Source organism: Callorhinus ursinus, unplaced genomic scaffold (assembly GCF_003265705.2).
Source record: "Callorhinus ursinus isolate GAN/ISIS: 27379988/994484 unplaced genomic scaffold, GSC_fseal_2.0 scaffold77, whole genome shotgun sequence".
Taxonomy (NCBI): domain Eukaryota; kingdom Metazoa; phylum Chordata; class Mammalia; order Carnivora; family Otariidae; genus Callorhinus; species Callorhinus ursinus.
Window position 1 is genome coordinate 2212318 of NW_027397139.1, and position 16083 is coordinate 2228400.

The window sequence follows — 16083 nt, forward strand, 5'->3', positions numbered from 1 at the left end:
GTGTTTAGGGCAGCAGAGCCTTCCCGGGGCTAACTTTGTGCCTGGCAACCCCTGGGCACTTTATACATGTCACCTCATTAAGTCCTTGCATGCCCCCTTCAGCAGGAAGCTCACTACCTGTATTTAATAGATGAGGACTCGGAGGCACAGAAAGGCTGAGCAACTGGCTCAAGGACACATAGCAACACCACCAGCCAGCTTCGTGACTGGGCCCACATGTCTCTCACTCACCCTGGCTGCTTTCCCTCCAGGCTTCAGAGCAGAACAAGCCCCTTCCCTGACACTCCACCCAGGAGGCACACGGCCTTTGACATGTCTATAGTCTCAGCCTCAGGCAGAGCGAGATCTGGAAACAATGCGCCCATTTCTGCACACTGAAGCGGACACTTACAGGACGTGTCTTCCGCGGGGCTGCCAAGTGGGTCCATCCCCGTCTCTTCCGGGAGTGGCCTGCAGACCCGGCCAAGCGCAGACATCAGCCACCGGAGCGCAGGGAGCAAACAAACAGCAACAAGACTTGGTTAGGTCTGGGGAGTCACTGGGACAAAACACACCTGCTCGTCGGCACAGAAAATCATAACACATCAGTGCCGGAGGGCTCCCTTCAGATGGCCTCGTGGACATTAAGCTGTTCTTTCCTCCTTTTGGATGCAGAAAGCCAAAGCCCAGAGAGAAGGAGGGTCTCATGCAGTACTGTGTCACACAGTTTCACTTTGGAATATATGCAGTACTTTTCAGGGGTGGCCCAGCAGAGTTTGCTCTCTGATGAATTTTGGCTACTAAATGCTGGAAGAAGATGTCAAGAAAACACAGTGATCGGGCGCCTGGGTGGCTCAGTTGGTTAAGCGACTGCCTTCGGCTCAGGTCATGATCCTGGAGTCCCGGGATCGAGTCCCATGTCGGGCTCCCTGCTCAGCAGGGAGTCTGCCTCTCCCTCTGACCCTCTTCCCTCTCGTGCTCTCTATCTCTCATTCTCTCTCTCTCGAATAAATAAATAAAATCTTAAAAAAAAAAAAAAAAGAAAACACAGTGATCAACCAAAAGAGCTCTCCGTGGCCAATGCCGGAACAGTTCGAGCAACAACACACATTTTATGAGTCCATAAAGATGTAAATAAATGAATGAATAAACAGGGAGAAGAGACAAATTTTCTGTGCAGAAGCATTCCAAATAATGTATGTCGATTTCTCTGCCGTCAAGGAGACAGAGAAGGATTCCCTTCTCTGTAAGCGTGGGCTTACAGAGTGTCCCTCCCCAGCCCCAGCATGCAGAGGGGAAGTGAGTGACCAAGCAGTGGAGACACCTGACCGCCCACCTCAGCCAGGGGACCGAGGCCAACGTCCTCAGTGACAAGCCATGGTGATGGCACGTCCTCCGCCCCTGAGATGGCATCAGGGGAAGGGCACTTGACTTGGGGGTCTTCCTCCCAAAACCCATCCCCCCGGCCTCACCATGAGAAAAACCCCAGACAAATCCAAGGAAGGGGCTTCCTTCAAAACCCCTTCCCCGGCCTCCGCGCCACTGTCAAGGGGCATCAAACACCAGGGAAGTCTGAGAAACTGTCCCAGCCCGGAGGAGCCCAAGGAGACGTGACGACTCCGTGTCACATGGGAGCCTGGGCCAGAAAAGGGACATGGGGGGAAACTGAGGAAATCAGAATAGATTGTGGACTTTGCTGAGAATGTTTCAACATGGGTCTATTAATTGTAACAGGTGAACATCTTCTAATATAAGATGTTAATCATAGGACAAGCTGAATGCAGAACATACGGAAACTTTCTGTAATATTCTCGAAAATTTTCTGTAATTCTAAAACTTCTTTATTTATTTACCTTTTTTTTTTTTTAGAGAGAGACATGGGTGGGGGGTGAGAAGCAGAGGGAGAGAGAGAGAAGCAGACTCCCCACTAAGCATGGAGCCCGATTCAGGGCTTGATCGTCTGACCCTGAGACCGTGACCTGAGCCAAAATCAAGAGAGTTGGATACTCAACCGACTGAGCCACCCCGGTGCCCCTGTAAATCTCAAACTTCTAAAAGGTACAGTTTTGTTTTTTTGTTTTGTTTTTAGGATTTTATTTATTTATTTGACAGAGAGAAATATAGCAAGAGAGGGAACACAAGCAGGGGGAGTGGGAGAGGGAGAAGCAGGCTTCCCGCAGAGCAGGGAGCCCGATGCGGGGCTCGATCCTAGGACCCCGGGATCACGACCCGAGCCGAAGGCAGACGCTTAACCGACTGAGCCACCCAGGCGCCCCAAAAGTTTTGTTTTTTTAAATAATGCTGCCAACTGCCAACTATGCATTTGTCCCCCTTTAATCCTTGCCTGAGCATGGATTTGCAAAATAAGACTTTCTTTTTTTCTGGCAATGCCCAGGCCACTTTTGGGAGCGAAAGCTCACGCTGCCTGGGTTTGACCCAGATGCTCCAGCTCCTTTGCTCCCGGGAAATAGTCAACGAGGCAGAACTTTTGCAGAGCGCTCTAGCTCAGGGTGTGCTGACTCGGAAAAGCGCTAATTCACCCCTGTGACCCAGCAGTGCCAGCAGGGCTGAATGGGGAGATGTTCAGGAGAGGAGGGGATGGAGTGATGGAATGCGTTTTCCTTTCCTTTGAAAACCATTCATTCCCTCGCTGCCTCTGTCCCTCTCAGGGCTGATGCCCTTCTTCCTCTGCTCCCCTTCCTCCCACTCATTAACATCCAGTGTTCGTTGAGCAACCACTACCCCCCAGGCGCAGTGGAGGGCCTGGGGGGTAAGGGAAGAACAGGACCTCACTCTGCTCCCATGTAGCTCAAAGGTCCCCACTGAACAGGTCCACAGGAAGTGAAGACACGTGTCCACACAAAAGCTCACACCCCCGTGTTCATAGCGACATGATTCACAGCAGCCAAAACGTGGAAACACTCCAAGTGTCCATCGACAGACTGCGACACATCGACCGCGAGCAGGAGCGGGGCGCCCACACGCACTGGCCCGGGGACGGACCCCGAGCCCACGACGCTCAGGGAGGGAACCAGACACGGAAGGCCACATGGGGTGTGAGTCCACGTGGGTGACACGTCCGGAACGGGCTCATCCGCGGACGGGAAGGGGGCTCGCGGGGGCCGGGGGTGGGGAAATGGGGTAACAAGTGGCTGCCGAGGGGGACGAGGTCTCATTTTGGGGTGATGGAATGTTCTGGAACTAGATAGAGGCGGGGGCTGCACAACATTGTAAATGTACCAAATGCCACTGAGTGGTGCACTTAAGACCGTTGCTTTTAAGCTCTGGGAATTTTCCCTCAGTTAAAAGAAAAACAAGCTTGGAATAAAGTCAGAAGAGGTAGACGGGGCTGACAAGCCAACGTCCAGGCCTGTTTCATGTCCCTACTGCTCCCTGTTGTCTGGGCCTCTCAACATGGGTGACTCATGAAGGAGTCCAGGGCCCCGGAGCCCAGGAAACACACCCGCCACCTGCCAGGTTACCCCAAACTCCAGACTGACGGCGGAGGCACCACCTCTAGTTTTGTCCCGCCCACGCAGTATTTAAAAACATTTTAGGTTTGCTGTCAAATCAGAGACATGACACAAAAACTTTGGATTTCTGTCTTTTCTTCAACCACGGACCTGCCCTCTGTGAGTGGCAGCCACGCACCAGGAGCGGACTGTGCGCCACTCCTGCTGCCCTGGGTGCTGGAATGTTGTTCTGGCTCCTTCCGGCATGTCCACTGCCTGCCAGGTGCCCATCGATGTCTCCGGCTGCAATTCCTGGTCTGGAATCTAACTTGCCCCATGGGCAGGGCACTCGCTGCGCGCCGGCTCGGGATGTTCATGGCATGATCTTACTTGCTCCTCACAGCACCCCTAGCAGGCAGGGAGGAGCCCACTGCACAGAGGAGGAAACTGAGGCTGGCCTTGGGACTCCCTGGGGGGAGGGGAGTAGGAACCGCCCCGCGGCGAGTTGATTCCAGTCATTGCTCTCTGCCGCCCCCTTGTGCTCGTTCAGCACACGTGCACCGACCCCAGTGGGACACCGGAAAAATCCATGGGCCTGGGCGCCCGGTCCTCCGTCCAGCCAGGGGTCCTCTGGACCCCCTGTCCTGCCACCATCTCCCCCCTCCCCCACCAGAAGGAAGCTGCGCTGTTTTGCAGCCCGGGCTGTCTGGTTCCTATCAGGATGTGATTCAGCTTCCCAACCCTGGACGGGTCCACGTAAATCCTCTGTTGGTCACAACCAAGTGGAATGTGGCCCGGCCGCAGCTGAAACGTCAAGTGGGGGAAAGCATCCAGCTGCTCGGCGCAGACGGGGAAACTGAGGCCCCAGGGAGGTAGAGTGGATGTCTGAGAGAGCCTGGAAGCACACTCCCGCTCTGCCACGTTGCAGTGCAACGCACGTGGGTGGTACCCTTCCTGCTCTGAGCCGGTTTCCCTCCTCTGTAAAATGGGAACAGAACTAGCACCTCCTTTTTCATTCCGTTAACAAATGCACGTTGGGTGTTGGGGCTCTGGGCTACATCCCCATTCCGTGCAGAGTGAGGACAGATCCCCAGCCACGGTTAGTCGATCAAACACCATCCAGGTGCTGCTGTCAAGGTGTTTGGTAGACGGACATCCACAATCCTGGGACGCTAAGAAGACACTATACGTGACAATGTGGGTCTCCTGCCACCGAAAGGCATCCAGGTTTCCCAGAGGAGGAAGCAACTCTGCCTCCGGCCAGTGGTGTCACCACAGCCTGCCCCATGCATTTCAGACCCGCCCGTCCCCGTCCCTGCGGGGTGTGAGCCGCTGCCTTGGATTAAGTCCTGTGCGTGGAAAATAACCTACTCGGGGCGCCTGGGCAGCTCAGTCAGACTCTTGATTGCGGCTCAGGTCATGATCTCGGGGTCGTGAGATCTGCGCTCAGCACAGAGTCGGCTTGAGATTCTCCCTCTCCCTCTGCCCTCGCCCTGCTTACTCTCTCAAAATAAATAAACTCACGTACAAAATGATATAGAAAAGTATATAATATATTCTATATATACATGTAAAAGATATCTATAATTATATATACAATTATATGTAATTGCACATAATTGTATGTATAACACAAAAGTGCAATAATTGTATAATATATATTAAAAAAGAATGTGTAAATTAATAAATACAGTAACACCAACAAATAATTTCTTTTTTCTAAAGATTCTTAATTTATGTATTTAACAGAGAGGGAACACAAGCAGGGGGAGTGGCAGGCAGAGGGAGAAGCAGGCTCCCCGCTGAGCCAGGAGCCCAATGCAGGACTGGATCCCAGGATCCTCGGATCATAACCTGAGCCCCAGGCAGATGCTTCACCAACCGAGCCACCCAGGTGACCCAAATAATTTCTATGTAAATATATAATATGACATATTATATAATTAGTATGATTTTTTAACATAAAATATGATTAATAATATATATCATATATATAAAATGAAAAACTATTGGTTTTGTTCTTTGCAGGGACCCTGACTGATACCAGAGGGGAGAAATATAACAATGGAGTAAACCAATAGATGAAGGAAGCCGATGGTGATACTCGACACAAAGAAAATAAGCCAGAAGAAGGGGAAGGAGGGGAGGCGCAGTTGTGGGCAGTCAGGGAAGGCCTCTTTGAGGAGGTGACTTTTGAGTGGAGACCTGCAAGCAGGAGGCTGGCAGCATGGGAAGACTGGCAGAAGGGCATTCCATTTGGGCAGAGCCTCTGAGGTTGGAATGAGCTTGGAGAGTCCTAGGAACAGATCAGAAAGCAGATGGTTGGGAGGCGGGGAGGGGATGGAGAATGGGGGAGGGGCTGCAGGGTGGGGGGAGGGGAGGGGGAGGGGGGGGGGGTGGAGGGTGGGGGGAGGGGTGGAGGAGGGGGGAGGGAGCTCTCCTGGGGGCGGGAGGAAGTTGTGAGGCCGAGGCACCTGGCAGAGCCCCCAGCACACAACGGTTGTTGGATGATGATGTTCGAGCTCATGCTGACCTGGAGAAGCCGACTCGGCAGGACTCCACGCTCCTCGGAGGAGGAGCCCCGGGCCTGGGACATCAGCCGGGCAAATCCCACCCTACCAGCTGAAAACTGCTATTTCCCCAAGTCCCAGGAAGAGCTCATACTGTGCGGAGCTGAAGCCTGTCCCTAAACTCAAGAGTAGATCCGGAGGGCTCCCTGCAGGCTTGCTCGGCCTGCAACGGGCAAGCCCCGTGAGAAGTGGGCTTTCCTTTATATGCGAGGCGCCCGGCGTGGCTTCATCTTTCCGTGCGGGTTGAAGTCTGTGCCCCCAAAAGATAACTCAAGTCCTAGCTCCCAGTACTTGGACCGTGACCTATTGGAAATAAGGCCACTGCAGATGTAATTAAGGTACAAGAGGCCATCCTGGATTAACGGGGCCCTAAATCCAATGAGCGGCGTGGGGATGAGAACAAGGGAATGGGGATGCAGACACAGGGGTGGAGCCACGTGAGGATGAGGCAGAGACTGCAGGGACGTGTCCCCAAGCCAGGGAACGCCCGGGACTGCGGGCCGCCCCGGAAGCTGGGAGAGGAGGGAAGGAGTGTCTCCTTTAGAGGGAGCAGGGCCCTGCTGACGCCTCGATTTTGGACTTCTAGCCTCCAGAACTGTGCAAGAATACATCTGTGTTGTCTCGTGCAGCGCGCAGTGTGGAATCCAGATCTCTCACCTGGGCACCCCTCTAGGACGTGGCGTCTGGGAGCCCTTCAGCCCCATTTCTGCTGGCTATGTTCCCTACCGTCCCAAGGCCCCCTTTGCCCCAGTGCCTTTGCACATCTCAGCCCTCTGTCTTGAGTGCTGCTTCCTGCTTTCTCTAACTGCTTGCTTCCTGCTAGGACGTGCCTCTTCCTATCTTGCTTTGGTGAGTCATGGGCCTGGCCCCCAGAGAAGTGGCTGGTAGAAGGACAGACAGACTGAGTGAAGGTGCATCCCGAGAGTGGTGGGGAGCACCAGTGGGAGCATCTGTTGATCTGGAGCGGCTCTGCGGCTGCAACAGTGCTGGCCTAACGGGGGGCTCCTGGCTCCAAGTCTACCCTCACGTTCCAGCCTCTGGCTTCAGTTTCCCATGGTGTGAGACAAGGGGATTGGGAATGAACTTTGACCATGCTCCACCCCCACCCCCCCCACCCCCGCCAAGCCTGTGCTTCAGGACTTCGAGGGTATCAAACTTGGGCGCTGCTGCCTCAGTCTCCCCTCCGGGGCTGGCCAGTCTCTGTCTCTGCCTGCCCAAGGCCGCTTCTGGTGCACGCAACCACACAATCTCTTTCTGGGTAGAGGGAGGCTTTTCCAAGGCTCGAGCCTGGGCCAGCAGTGCTGGGGCTTTGCAGTATGACACCCCCAAAGCCCAGCCAAGAGATCCAGAGAGGCCTAAACCGTTCTTTCTTGTCCACTTTGGTGGTTTTTAGATGCCCAGACAGATGTGTTGTTGTGCCTTCTCTGCAATGTCCGACACCTCTGTCCCCTCGCCCGCCTCTGATTCCCCCAGCACCACAGCCCCGGGGAGGGTCCCAAGGCCCCGGGTGGCACCACAGCTCCGCCCCCCCGCCCCAACTCCACTCCCAGCAGTCAGATCTTTGCAAAGAGGATGTTACAGACTGAATGGTGTCCCCCCCGCACATTCATATATTGAAGGACCAACCTCCAATATGATTTGGAGATGGGCCTTTAAGAAGCAATAAAGGTTAAATGAGGTCATAAGAAGGCCTTGATCCCATAGGGCTGTGCTTTGTAAGAAAGAGAGACAGGAGTGATCTCTGTGCACATAAGCATGGAGGAAAGGCCACAGCCAGAGGGTAGCCGTCTACAAGCCTGGGAGAGAGCCTTCACCGAGCCCAGCCCTGCCGGGCCCCTGACCTGACTTGCCAGCCTCTAGGATGGTGAGAGCATAAGTGTCGGTGGAATCCCGTTTTGGCAGCCCAAGCAGACTGGGACAGAGGAGGAGGAGACCAGAAGAGAGGAGCCGGCACGCCTAGAGCACAGGACGGAGAAGGGCAGAGCTGAGGAGGGGCAGCGATGCTTAGGCTGCTCAGAGCCCTCCACCACTTTGTGCCCTGAACCCACCGCGGCCGCACACGTTTTTGGGGACTGTTGAGGTGTGTGCCACACAAAATCAGCTCATGTGCGTGTGTTCAGGGGAGAGACCGCACTGGCGTGCCCTGTGCAGGGATGGAGAGATACAAACGGGAACTGAGTCTATATATATATGTGTGTGTGTGTGTGTGTGTGTATATATATATATGTGTATATATATATACACACATATATATATATAGGGGGAGGGGCAGAGAGAGACAGAGGAGGAAGGCAGAGACAGAGAGACACAGAGAGGGGAGAGACACAGGAGGGAGGGAGAGATGGGGGAGGGAATGACAAAGCAAAGGGAGTGAAATGTTAATTGGCAAATCTGGGGAAAAGTTTACAGATATGCCTTATACCATTCTTGTAATTTTTTTTCTAAGTTTGGAACTACATCGGAATAAAAAGTTACAAACAAAACCCACGGCCGCTTGCTTGTGGAGGGAAGGGCAGGCTGAGGCACCAGTCAGACATCTGTCTAACCCTGTACTTGCCTCTCCTTAACTATGAGACACTGGCCAAGATGCCCCCTCAGCTTTCCTTACATCCCTCGGTCTGCTCCCACTGGCCTCAGGGCCTTTGCACACACTGCTCTCTGAGCTTCGAATGCTCAGCCCCTACCCCTAGCTTTCTTCATCCTTCACAGCTTAGGAACAGCACCCTCCCCAACCTCTCCAGTCTCTCCACCCGGGTCAGACCCCACCCAGGCACTCTCCCTGGTACCACGAACCCAGCTTCAGTTTTATATTGGGTTGTGAAGTTTATAAGGGAAAAGTCTCTCTCTGCCCCAGACTGAATGCCCCACGAGGGTGTCTGTCCTGTTTGCCGTGTGTCCCCAGTGTCTTGCTTGGGGCCTGGCATACAGTGGGTGCATAGCCTTACAGAGAATGAATGGAGAAATAAGGCAGTGAGCTACATCATCTCCAGGCTGCCCTCTGGGGCAGAGGTGAAGGAAGATGGTACAAGGTCGTGGGGGCAGGAGGCGCTGTGGGCACCGGGCCAGCCCCCTGGCACCCCAGGGGAGCTGGAAGACGCCCCCGGGAAGGGATCACTGAGCTGGAAGGAACAGAACTGTGGGTTGTCTGGCACTAGACAGAGGTGCGGAGCTGCCCTCCCTTCTTGCAGAGCGAGGAAGGCAGACGCCCCGGCAAAGGGCTGGCTCCCGCCCCAGGGCCGCACAGCGGGGCCACTGTGCCGCAGACACTGGCCCACTGAGCACGGAGAGGGACCCTCTGCAGCTGGGAGAAACTCACTTAAAATTCGCATCTGCAGCTGCCCCATTTTGTCTCAACAAGGCTTGGGAGAGGGGCTATCATCTAAGCGATGGATGCGGGGGCAGGGGGCTGGAGTGAACAAGACGCGGCTAAGAAGAGCAATCTGAGGGGGACCGTGCGTTTGGGCAGCGGGTGTCCTGTGGCGAGCCCACCCCAGCCGCTTCATCCTGAGGGCCTCAGCCGGTTCCTCCAACAACTCTGTGAGCGAGGGATTAACATCCCCACTTCACAGACAGGGAAACTGAGGCATGAGGAAGACTTCGGCCCCTCAGGGGCTGGGATTTTCTGGAGCTGGAGACCCTCTCTTTTCCAGGGTGAGCACACACTTCCCTTCGGCACACACTAGTCCTTCCCAGACGGTTTTATAAAGAGCTCTTGGGCATCATCCCTTGGGGTAAACTGCTTGCCTTAAAGAAGGGCGGAGATGGTCAGTGTGTCCAGCCATCGGATTAGGGGAGCCTGTGCCGACCACATTACCCCACACCTCCCAGAGGGACACGAGGCCTGGGGGTGCATGTGTCTCTGCTTCCCTCCTACATGGTTTCTTACTCCTACCAGTGACCGTCACCCACTCACCCAACAGCTATTGAGCGCCGACTGTATGCCGGGGTCTGTCCTCATGCTGCCATACAACAGTGATCCAACCAAAGGCCCCTACTGTGGTGGGCGGGGGTCCATTTGGTGGAGAAAACAGACGATATACAAGATAAATATGTGAAACATTCAGAGTATTAGACTCATAGCAGAGTCTCCCATGGCTACTGTAACAAATCACCACACAGTGGCTTAAAACAGCACATATTTATTCTCTTACAATTCTGGAGGCCAGAAGTGAGTCCAAAATCGGTTTCATGGGGCTGAAGGCAAGGTGTGGGCAGAGCCGGTTCCTTCTGGAAGCTCTAAGGGAGAATCTGGGAGAGGGATAGAAACAGATCCTCCCTTCGAACTTCGGGAAGGACCCTTTCGGTGACACGGGGGCCCCATCTGGATAACTCAGGGTCATCTCCCCACTGTGAGGTCCTTAGCTTCATCACATTTGCAGAGCGGCTTTGCCGTGGAGGGGGACATTGGCAGGGGACCGGAATTCGGATGTGGACGTCTTTGGGGGCCGCTGTTCAGGAAGAAACAATTCAGGGACTGAGGGAAGGGGTAATGAGTGTGGCCAAGAGGCCCTCTCTGAGAGGCAGGCTTGTGGGCAGAGACCCGAAGGAAGCGAGGGAAGCCTGGGTGTCTGGGAAGGGCATTCCAGGCAGAGGGAGCAGCCGGTGCGAAGTCTGATAGTCAGCGCCGGCCGGGCCTGGGGAAGGAATGGGAAGGAAGCTTCTAGAACTGGAGGGACGTGACAGGGATGTGGTGGGAGAGAGGTTGAAGAAGGAGGGGAGGCTGAACACCGGATTTTCCTTGGGGTGGGCATGTGCCCCAGGAGTTTTAGGCGGGAGTAAGACAAGATCCCTGTGGCTGCCATGGGGAAGAATGTGCTCTCACCCGGATTCGTGGGAACACCCGTAAGAATGTAACAGTCCACGAGGTGGTTGTAGGTGAATGTTCACAACTCTTAAAACAGCGTGGGAATGGAGCATTTGCGGCGCTTTGGTGGGAGCGGGGGTGGGGGATCAATCTTAAAAAAGTCAGCAAATATTTATTATGTGCCTGGTCCCACCCGTCCTCAGCGTGCCCCACACCACAGCTCAGAGGGGCAGCGGGCACCCCCCGCGCAACGCGACGGGTGATGTGGAAACAGAGAAGCCATACCTGGGAAGAGCTTCGTCCTGCCCTTCTTCCTTCACATCCACATTTTCCATCCGGAGCGTGGCTTCAGTGGTCCCCATGAGAACCAAGGAGAGGTGCTGGCTTGAAGCAGAGATGAATCCTGAAGGCGGACCAAATGGAGGTTTTACCGGACAGTTATCGCAATAACAGCCCCCCGCCCATGTGTGGCCCTTCAGATCAATATGCAAAGAGTGTCGCATCCTTCGTTAAACTGAACCAGGGACCAGCCCCGTGAGGTTTCCCCATGTCACAGGTGAGAAAACAGAGGTGTACAGAGCTGATGACACCCACGTGGGTCTGGAATTTGAACCCAGGGGAGGCGCTGAGTCAGCAGGCCCCCCCCCCCCCCCCCCGGTTTGAAGTTCTGAAGTCTATTCTCCTTAGGGCTCATCATCGCGCCCTTACGTTGGAGTTACCTGGGAAGCAATAAGGCCGATTAAACTCATTTATACTAAAGCTTCCTTGCTGGGACTGACACTTTTTTTTTTTTCCCAAAGATTTTTTAAAAATTTTATTTAGTTGAGAGAGAGAGAGAGCGAGCACAAGTGGGGTGAGGGGCAGAGGGAGAAGCAGACGCCCAGCTGACAGGGAGCCCAGTGCAGGACTTGATCCCGGGACTCCGGATTCATGACCTGAGCAGAAGGCAGACACTTAACCGAGTAAGCCACCCGCCTGGGACTGACACTTTCAAATAGGACCTGGTCCACCTCAACCCCCCTCTACTTTCTCCAGGCTACCTGCCCCGCCCCTTTATCCCCTGATAAAGCAGCAAGTCCTGACAACCTGCTTACCCCAGGGCTAATGGAGGCAGTGTGGAAAGAGACTGGGGCTGGAAGTTGGGGTCGTAATTCTTACTAAGCACAAAACACAGTTTTGTTTTTTATTTTTCTGAGGAGCTGGGGGCAGGATGGGGGTGGCGGGCAGCACCCTAAATGGTGGTTTAGGAGCTGGGCTGTCTGGGAGCAGCAGGAACTGCGGAATGAGACTGAATTGGGGTCTACCCTGAGGCACGGGAGACTCCCCCACTCACCCCTCCCAGCTTCACTATCTCCATCTGCAAACTAAAAAGTTGGACTAGAAATGATCTTTATATAATACCTTTTGGACATAAGATTCCAGGGTCTTATAACTTAGTCAACACAATGGGCTCTAAGCTTTTAAACCAGTGGCTTTCAAGTGGGGATAATTTTGCCCTCCCCCCTCCCCCCTCCCCCCTCCCCCCAGGAGACACTTGGCAATGTTTAGAGGCATTTTTGGTCGTCACAGTTTGGGGAGGGTGCTACTGGCATCAAGTGGATGGAGGTTAGGGATGCTGCTCAACACGGCAGGGTGCTCAAGGTGGCCCCCAGGACCAAAAATGATCCAGCCCCAAATGTCCATAGATCTGAGCTTGAGAAATCCTGTCTTAATTGCACACTTGTGCAGGGAACTTGGGCGGGGTTTGACAGTCATTATAGAGGCCTCGCTGTGTCCTTGCAGCCCACCCTCCAAGTAGCTCCTGGGTAGTTATTCTCACATGCCAGCACCTGAGCCTCCCTCCCTCCCTCTCCCCCGTCCCCAGCCCCCCACCCTTCCTGATGCCGAGGCTGCCCCTCTGTAGAGCCTGCAAGGCTAAGGGTTTGGGTGTGGACAGCAGCCCCTGTGGGAGGGGTCTGCATTTGAGGTTGTGGCTCGGAGAGGGAGGAGCCCGAGGGAGCCTGGGCCAGGTGAAGGCCAGGCAGTGGGGGAGGGGTAGCTAAAATTAGACACCCTCCCCCCGCCCCCCCCACACGCTTGGGTGAGAGTTTCCCACTGCATCCTTGTCACTGTTCTGAATGTCGTCATCCATTCATGGAGGAGGGACAGTAAGACGCAGTACGCCAAAAAAAAAAAACAAAAACCCAACAACAACAACAAAAAACCCAAAAAAACTCTTCCTGTTGCCTGGGGCAACAACCACCACCCAAAACCTTACGGCAAGGGAAAGTTCAGATCAATGGAAATGAATTTCCTTTCGCGGGGCGGGGGTCGGGGGCGGGGGAAGAGGTCTCTGCGTCGAGCTGGGTGTGACCTCAGCGCCCAGGAAGCACGCCCCCCAATCCCACCCACAGCTGCGACTCCGGGGTCACACTTGCTGGCCCCACAATCCTCTAAATGTGGGGTGTGGGTGGGTCCCCCGTGGGCCCTGTACACGCCTGTTCTAAGATCCCGGCTTCACGTTTGAGGGTATGGAGAATGAGGCGGTGAGCTTTGGCGCCGTGCCGGCTGAGTTACCAGCATATCACGTTCCAATTCAGAGAAGAAGGAATCAGTCTTCAACCTTCTCCCTTCCTCCCCACCCCACAGGCAAGCCTCGATGTACACATCTATCAAGTCTTTTTTTTTTTTTTTCCTCCCAAATCCGCTCACGGCGTTATAAATAGGAAATGCACAGAGATGGGACGTGTACATTTCGGTCTCTTAGGAAGCGTCCCAGAGAGAGGCTGAGGGTTTTATCAGCCTAATCTCTAAGCATGTCCTGAAAATGGTGCAGTCCTCTGCCTTCCAGGTGAACGGTGGGCACGGAAGGTGAACTGTGGGCGTGCATGCCTGCGGAAGGTTTTCCTCGGCATCGGGAGACATGGCTGTGTTGTCATCCCGGGAATCACAAGACCGTGGTTCCCTGCTCCCACCCGCCCCACCTGCCGGACGGGGCTTTGCGGCAGCGGATGTCTCCGGACAGATCTTGCGGGGCAGGGCTGCGAGAAAGGCGGGTGCACTCACCTCGGCGGCCTCTGCCCGTTACGCGCAAACAAAGGCGAGCCCCGCGCGGATGCAGCCGGACATCCCTCGGCTTCGGAGCGCAGCCCCTGGGCCTTCAGAGCATCGGAGGAGGACGCGCGCAGGGGCGGACTCTGCACCCAGCGAAGGTCACCCAGAGCAATGTGGCGGCGCGGATGGGTGCTTTTGTCCAGAGCTGGGGGACCGCTGCAGTTAGCGGCCGGCTGCCCCTCGGCGGGCTGCGCTCCCGGCCCCTGCCACGGTCGCAGCCCGTGCCTCCGAGGTGTCTTCTCGCCAGCTCGCTGCTGGCGGAGGCTCGGCTGCCTTCAGACAGTTAATTATGCTGCTTTTGTGTGCAGGGTGGGTGGGTGGGGGCAGGGCTGACCAAAAAGCACAGCCCCCTGCCAGAATCCGGTGCTCTCGATTGGCTGAAAGGGGAGTATTTCCAAGAGCCTCACCAGAGGCAGAAGCGGAAATGATTTTCTGATGGCGCATCACAGGTTTAAAAAACAAAACAAGGAAAAAACAAACAAATAAATAAATAAGGCGATGGCCTCATTCCTTAGATTAGGAGGGAGGGAGGGAGGGGAAATATCCTTAGGACCCCATTCCTTGGGTCCCTCAGCTGGCCGCTCACTGTGGACCGAGTCGAGTGTGCCGAGGACCCGGCTGCGTGCTGGGGAGGCAGAGTCTTCCGGGACACACTTGCTCTGGGGGCCACGGAGGGAAAGGCGCCGCCTGCAGTTGTGCGCCGCAGCGGCCCTGCCCTGGAGGACTTCAGGACCCCATAAAGAGTGCAGCCTCTGAAATCAGATCAGAAGGAGGTTCGAACCCTGGCTGGGAGGCTAACTAGCTGGGACACACCACGGGGTAAGTGATCTTACCTGCTGGGCCTCAGTTTCCCCATCTGTGAAATAGAAACACGGTACTGGCGTTTGGGCGTTTAATGAGATCATGTAGGAGAGGACTTAGCACGGTGCCCGAGAAAGCTTCTATACCTGTTTCTTGCTGTTGCTGTGTCTATTTTTAGGACATGGCCATGTCCTAACCTCCCCGAACTTGTGAATATGACCTTATTTGGAAAAAGGGTCTTTGCAGGTGGAATTAGGAATCCGGTACTCTCATCTCTAGGTGAGATCCCCTGGATTTACGGTGAATCTCAAATCCAACCACAAGTGTTTTTACATCTGCAAACCAAGGAATGCCAAGGATCACCAGCAACCACCAGAAGCTGGACAGGCATAGAATGGGTTCTCCCTCACAGCCACCAGAAGGAACCAACTCTGTCAGTACCTTGAGTTTTGACTTCTGGCCTCCAGAACTGGGAGATAATAGATTTCTCTTGTTTTGAGCCATCTGGTTTGTGGTACTTTGTTACAGCAGCCGCAGGAAATGAACGAATGGCCCCAAGTAGGAACCGATGCCTATTGCTTTGTTGATGCGGTGGTGTTTCACTTGTTCTGCGAACACATCAAGTTCATCCCCACCACAGGGCCTTGGAATATGCTGTTCCCACTGCCAGGAACGCTCTTCCAGCAGATGTTTACATTATTCAGGTGTCAGCTCAGAAGTAATCTCCTCAGAGAGGCCTTCCCCAACCATCCCTCCCTTACCCCCCACCTCCACCACCCCATTCCATTGCCCAGTCCGATTTTTTTTTTTTTAGTATATACATTTTAAAATTGTGGTAAAATACTCAAAACATAAAACTTACCATTTTAACCATTGGAAAGTGTACAGCTCAGTGACATTGAGCACACGCCCATGGCCACGCAACCATCCCCACTATCTATTTCCAGAACTTTTTCATCTTCCCAAACTGAAACTCTGTCCCTATTCAACTAACTCCCCATCCCACAGCCCCAAACCCTGACAACCTCTAATCCACTTTCTATCTCTGTGAATTTGCCTGTTCTGGACATTTCATATAAATGGAGTCCTACACTATGTCATTTTTTTGTCTGGCCTCTTTGGTAGAGCATAATTTTTCAAGGATCATCCACACTGCAGCTTCAGTGCTCTGTTCCTTTTGATGGCTGAACAGTGTATTCCACTGTATGCATTAGCCACATTTTTGTTTGCCCGTTCACCAGTGGATGGACGTTGGGGCCGTTGACACTCTTTGGCTATTGTGGATAGTGCTGCTGTGAACGTGGCTGTGCAGAGACTTATCTGGGTCCCTGTTTTCCGTTCCCTTGGGTACACGCCTGGGAACGGAATTACCGGGACATACAGT

The 16083-nt window shown here is 54.3% G+C and overlaps 2 protein-coding genes across 2 annotated transcripts in view; one reads left to right on the plus strand and one right to left on the minus strand.

The window, feature by feature from the left end:
• Positions 1-14188, minus strand: part of ATCAY (ATCAY kinesin light chain interacting caytaxin) — a 30018-nt gene extending 15830 nt beyond the window's left edge. The window contains exons 1-3 of the mRNA XM_025861353.2: positions 13851-14188; positions 11091-11208; positions 392-450 (exon numbers count right to left, since the gene is read on the minus strand). Of these exons, the coding sequence (XP_025717138.1) occupies positions 392-450; positions 11091-11167 (136 nt within the window). The 5' untranslated portion in view covers positions 11168-11208; positions 13851-14188. The remainder of the gene's footprint in view (positions 1-391; positions 451-11090; positions 11209-13850) is intronic.
• Positions 14189-14334: 146 nt separating this feature from the next.
• The window catches only part of ZFR2 (zinc finger RNA binding protein 2), a 43366-nt gene continuing 41617 nt past the window's right edge, over positions 14335-16083 (plus strand). The window contains exon 1 of the mRNA XM_073887383.1: positions 14335-14717. The gene's annotated coding sequence lies outside the window, so the exon portion shown is untranslated. The remainder of the gene's footprint in view (positions 14718-16083) is intronic.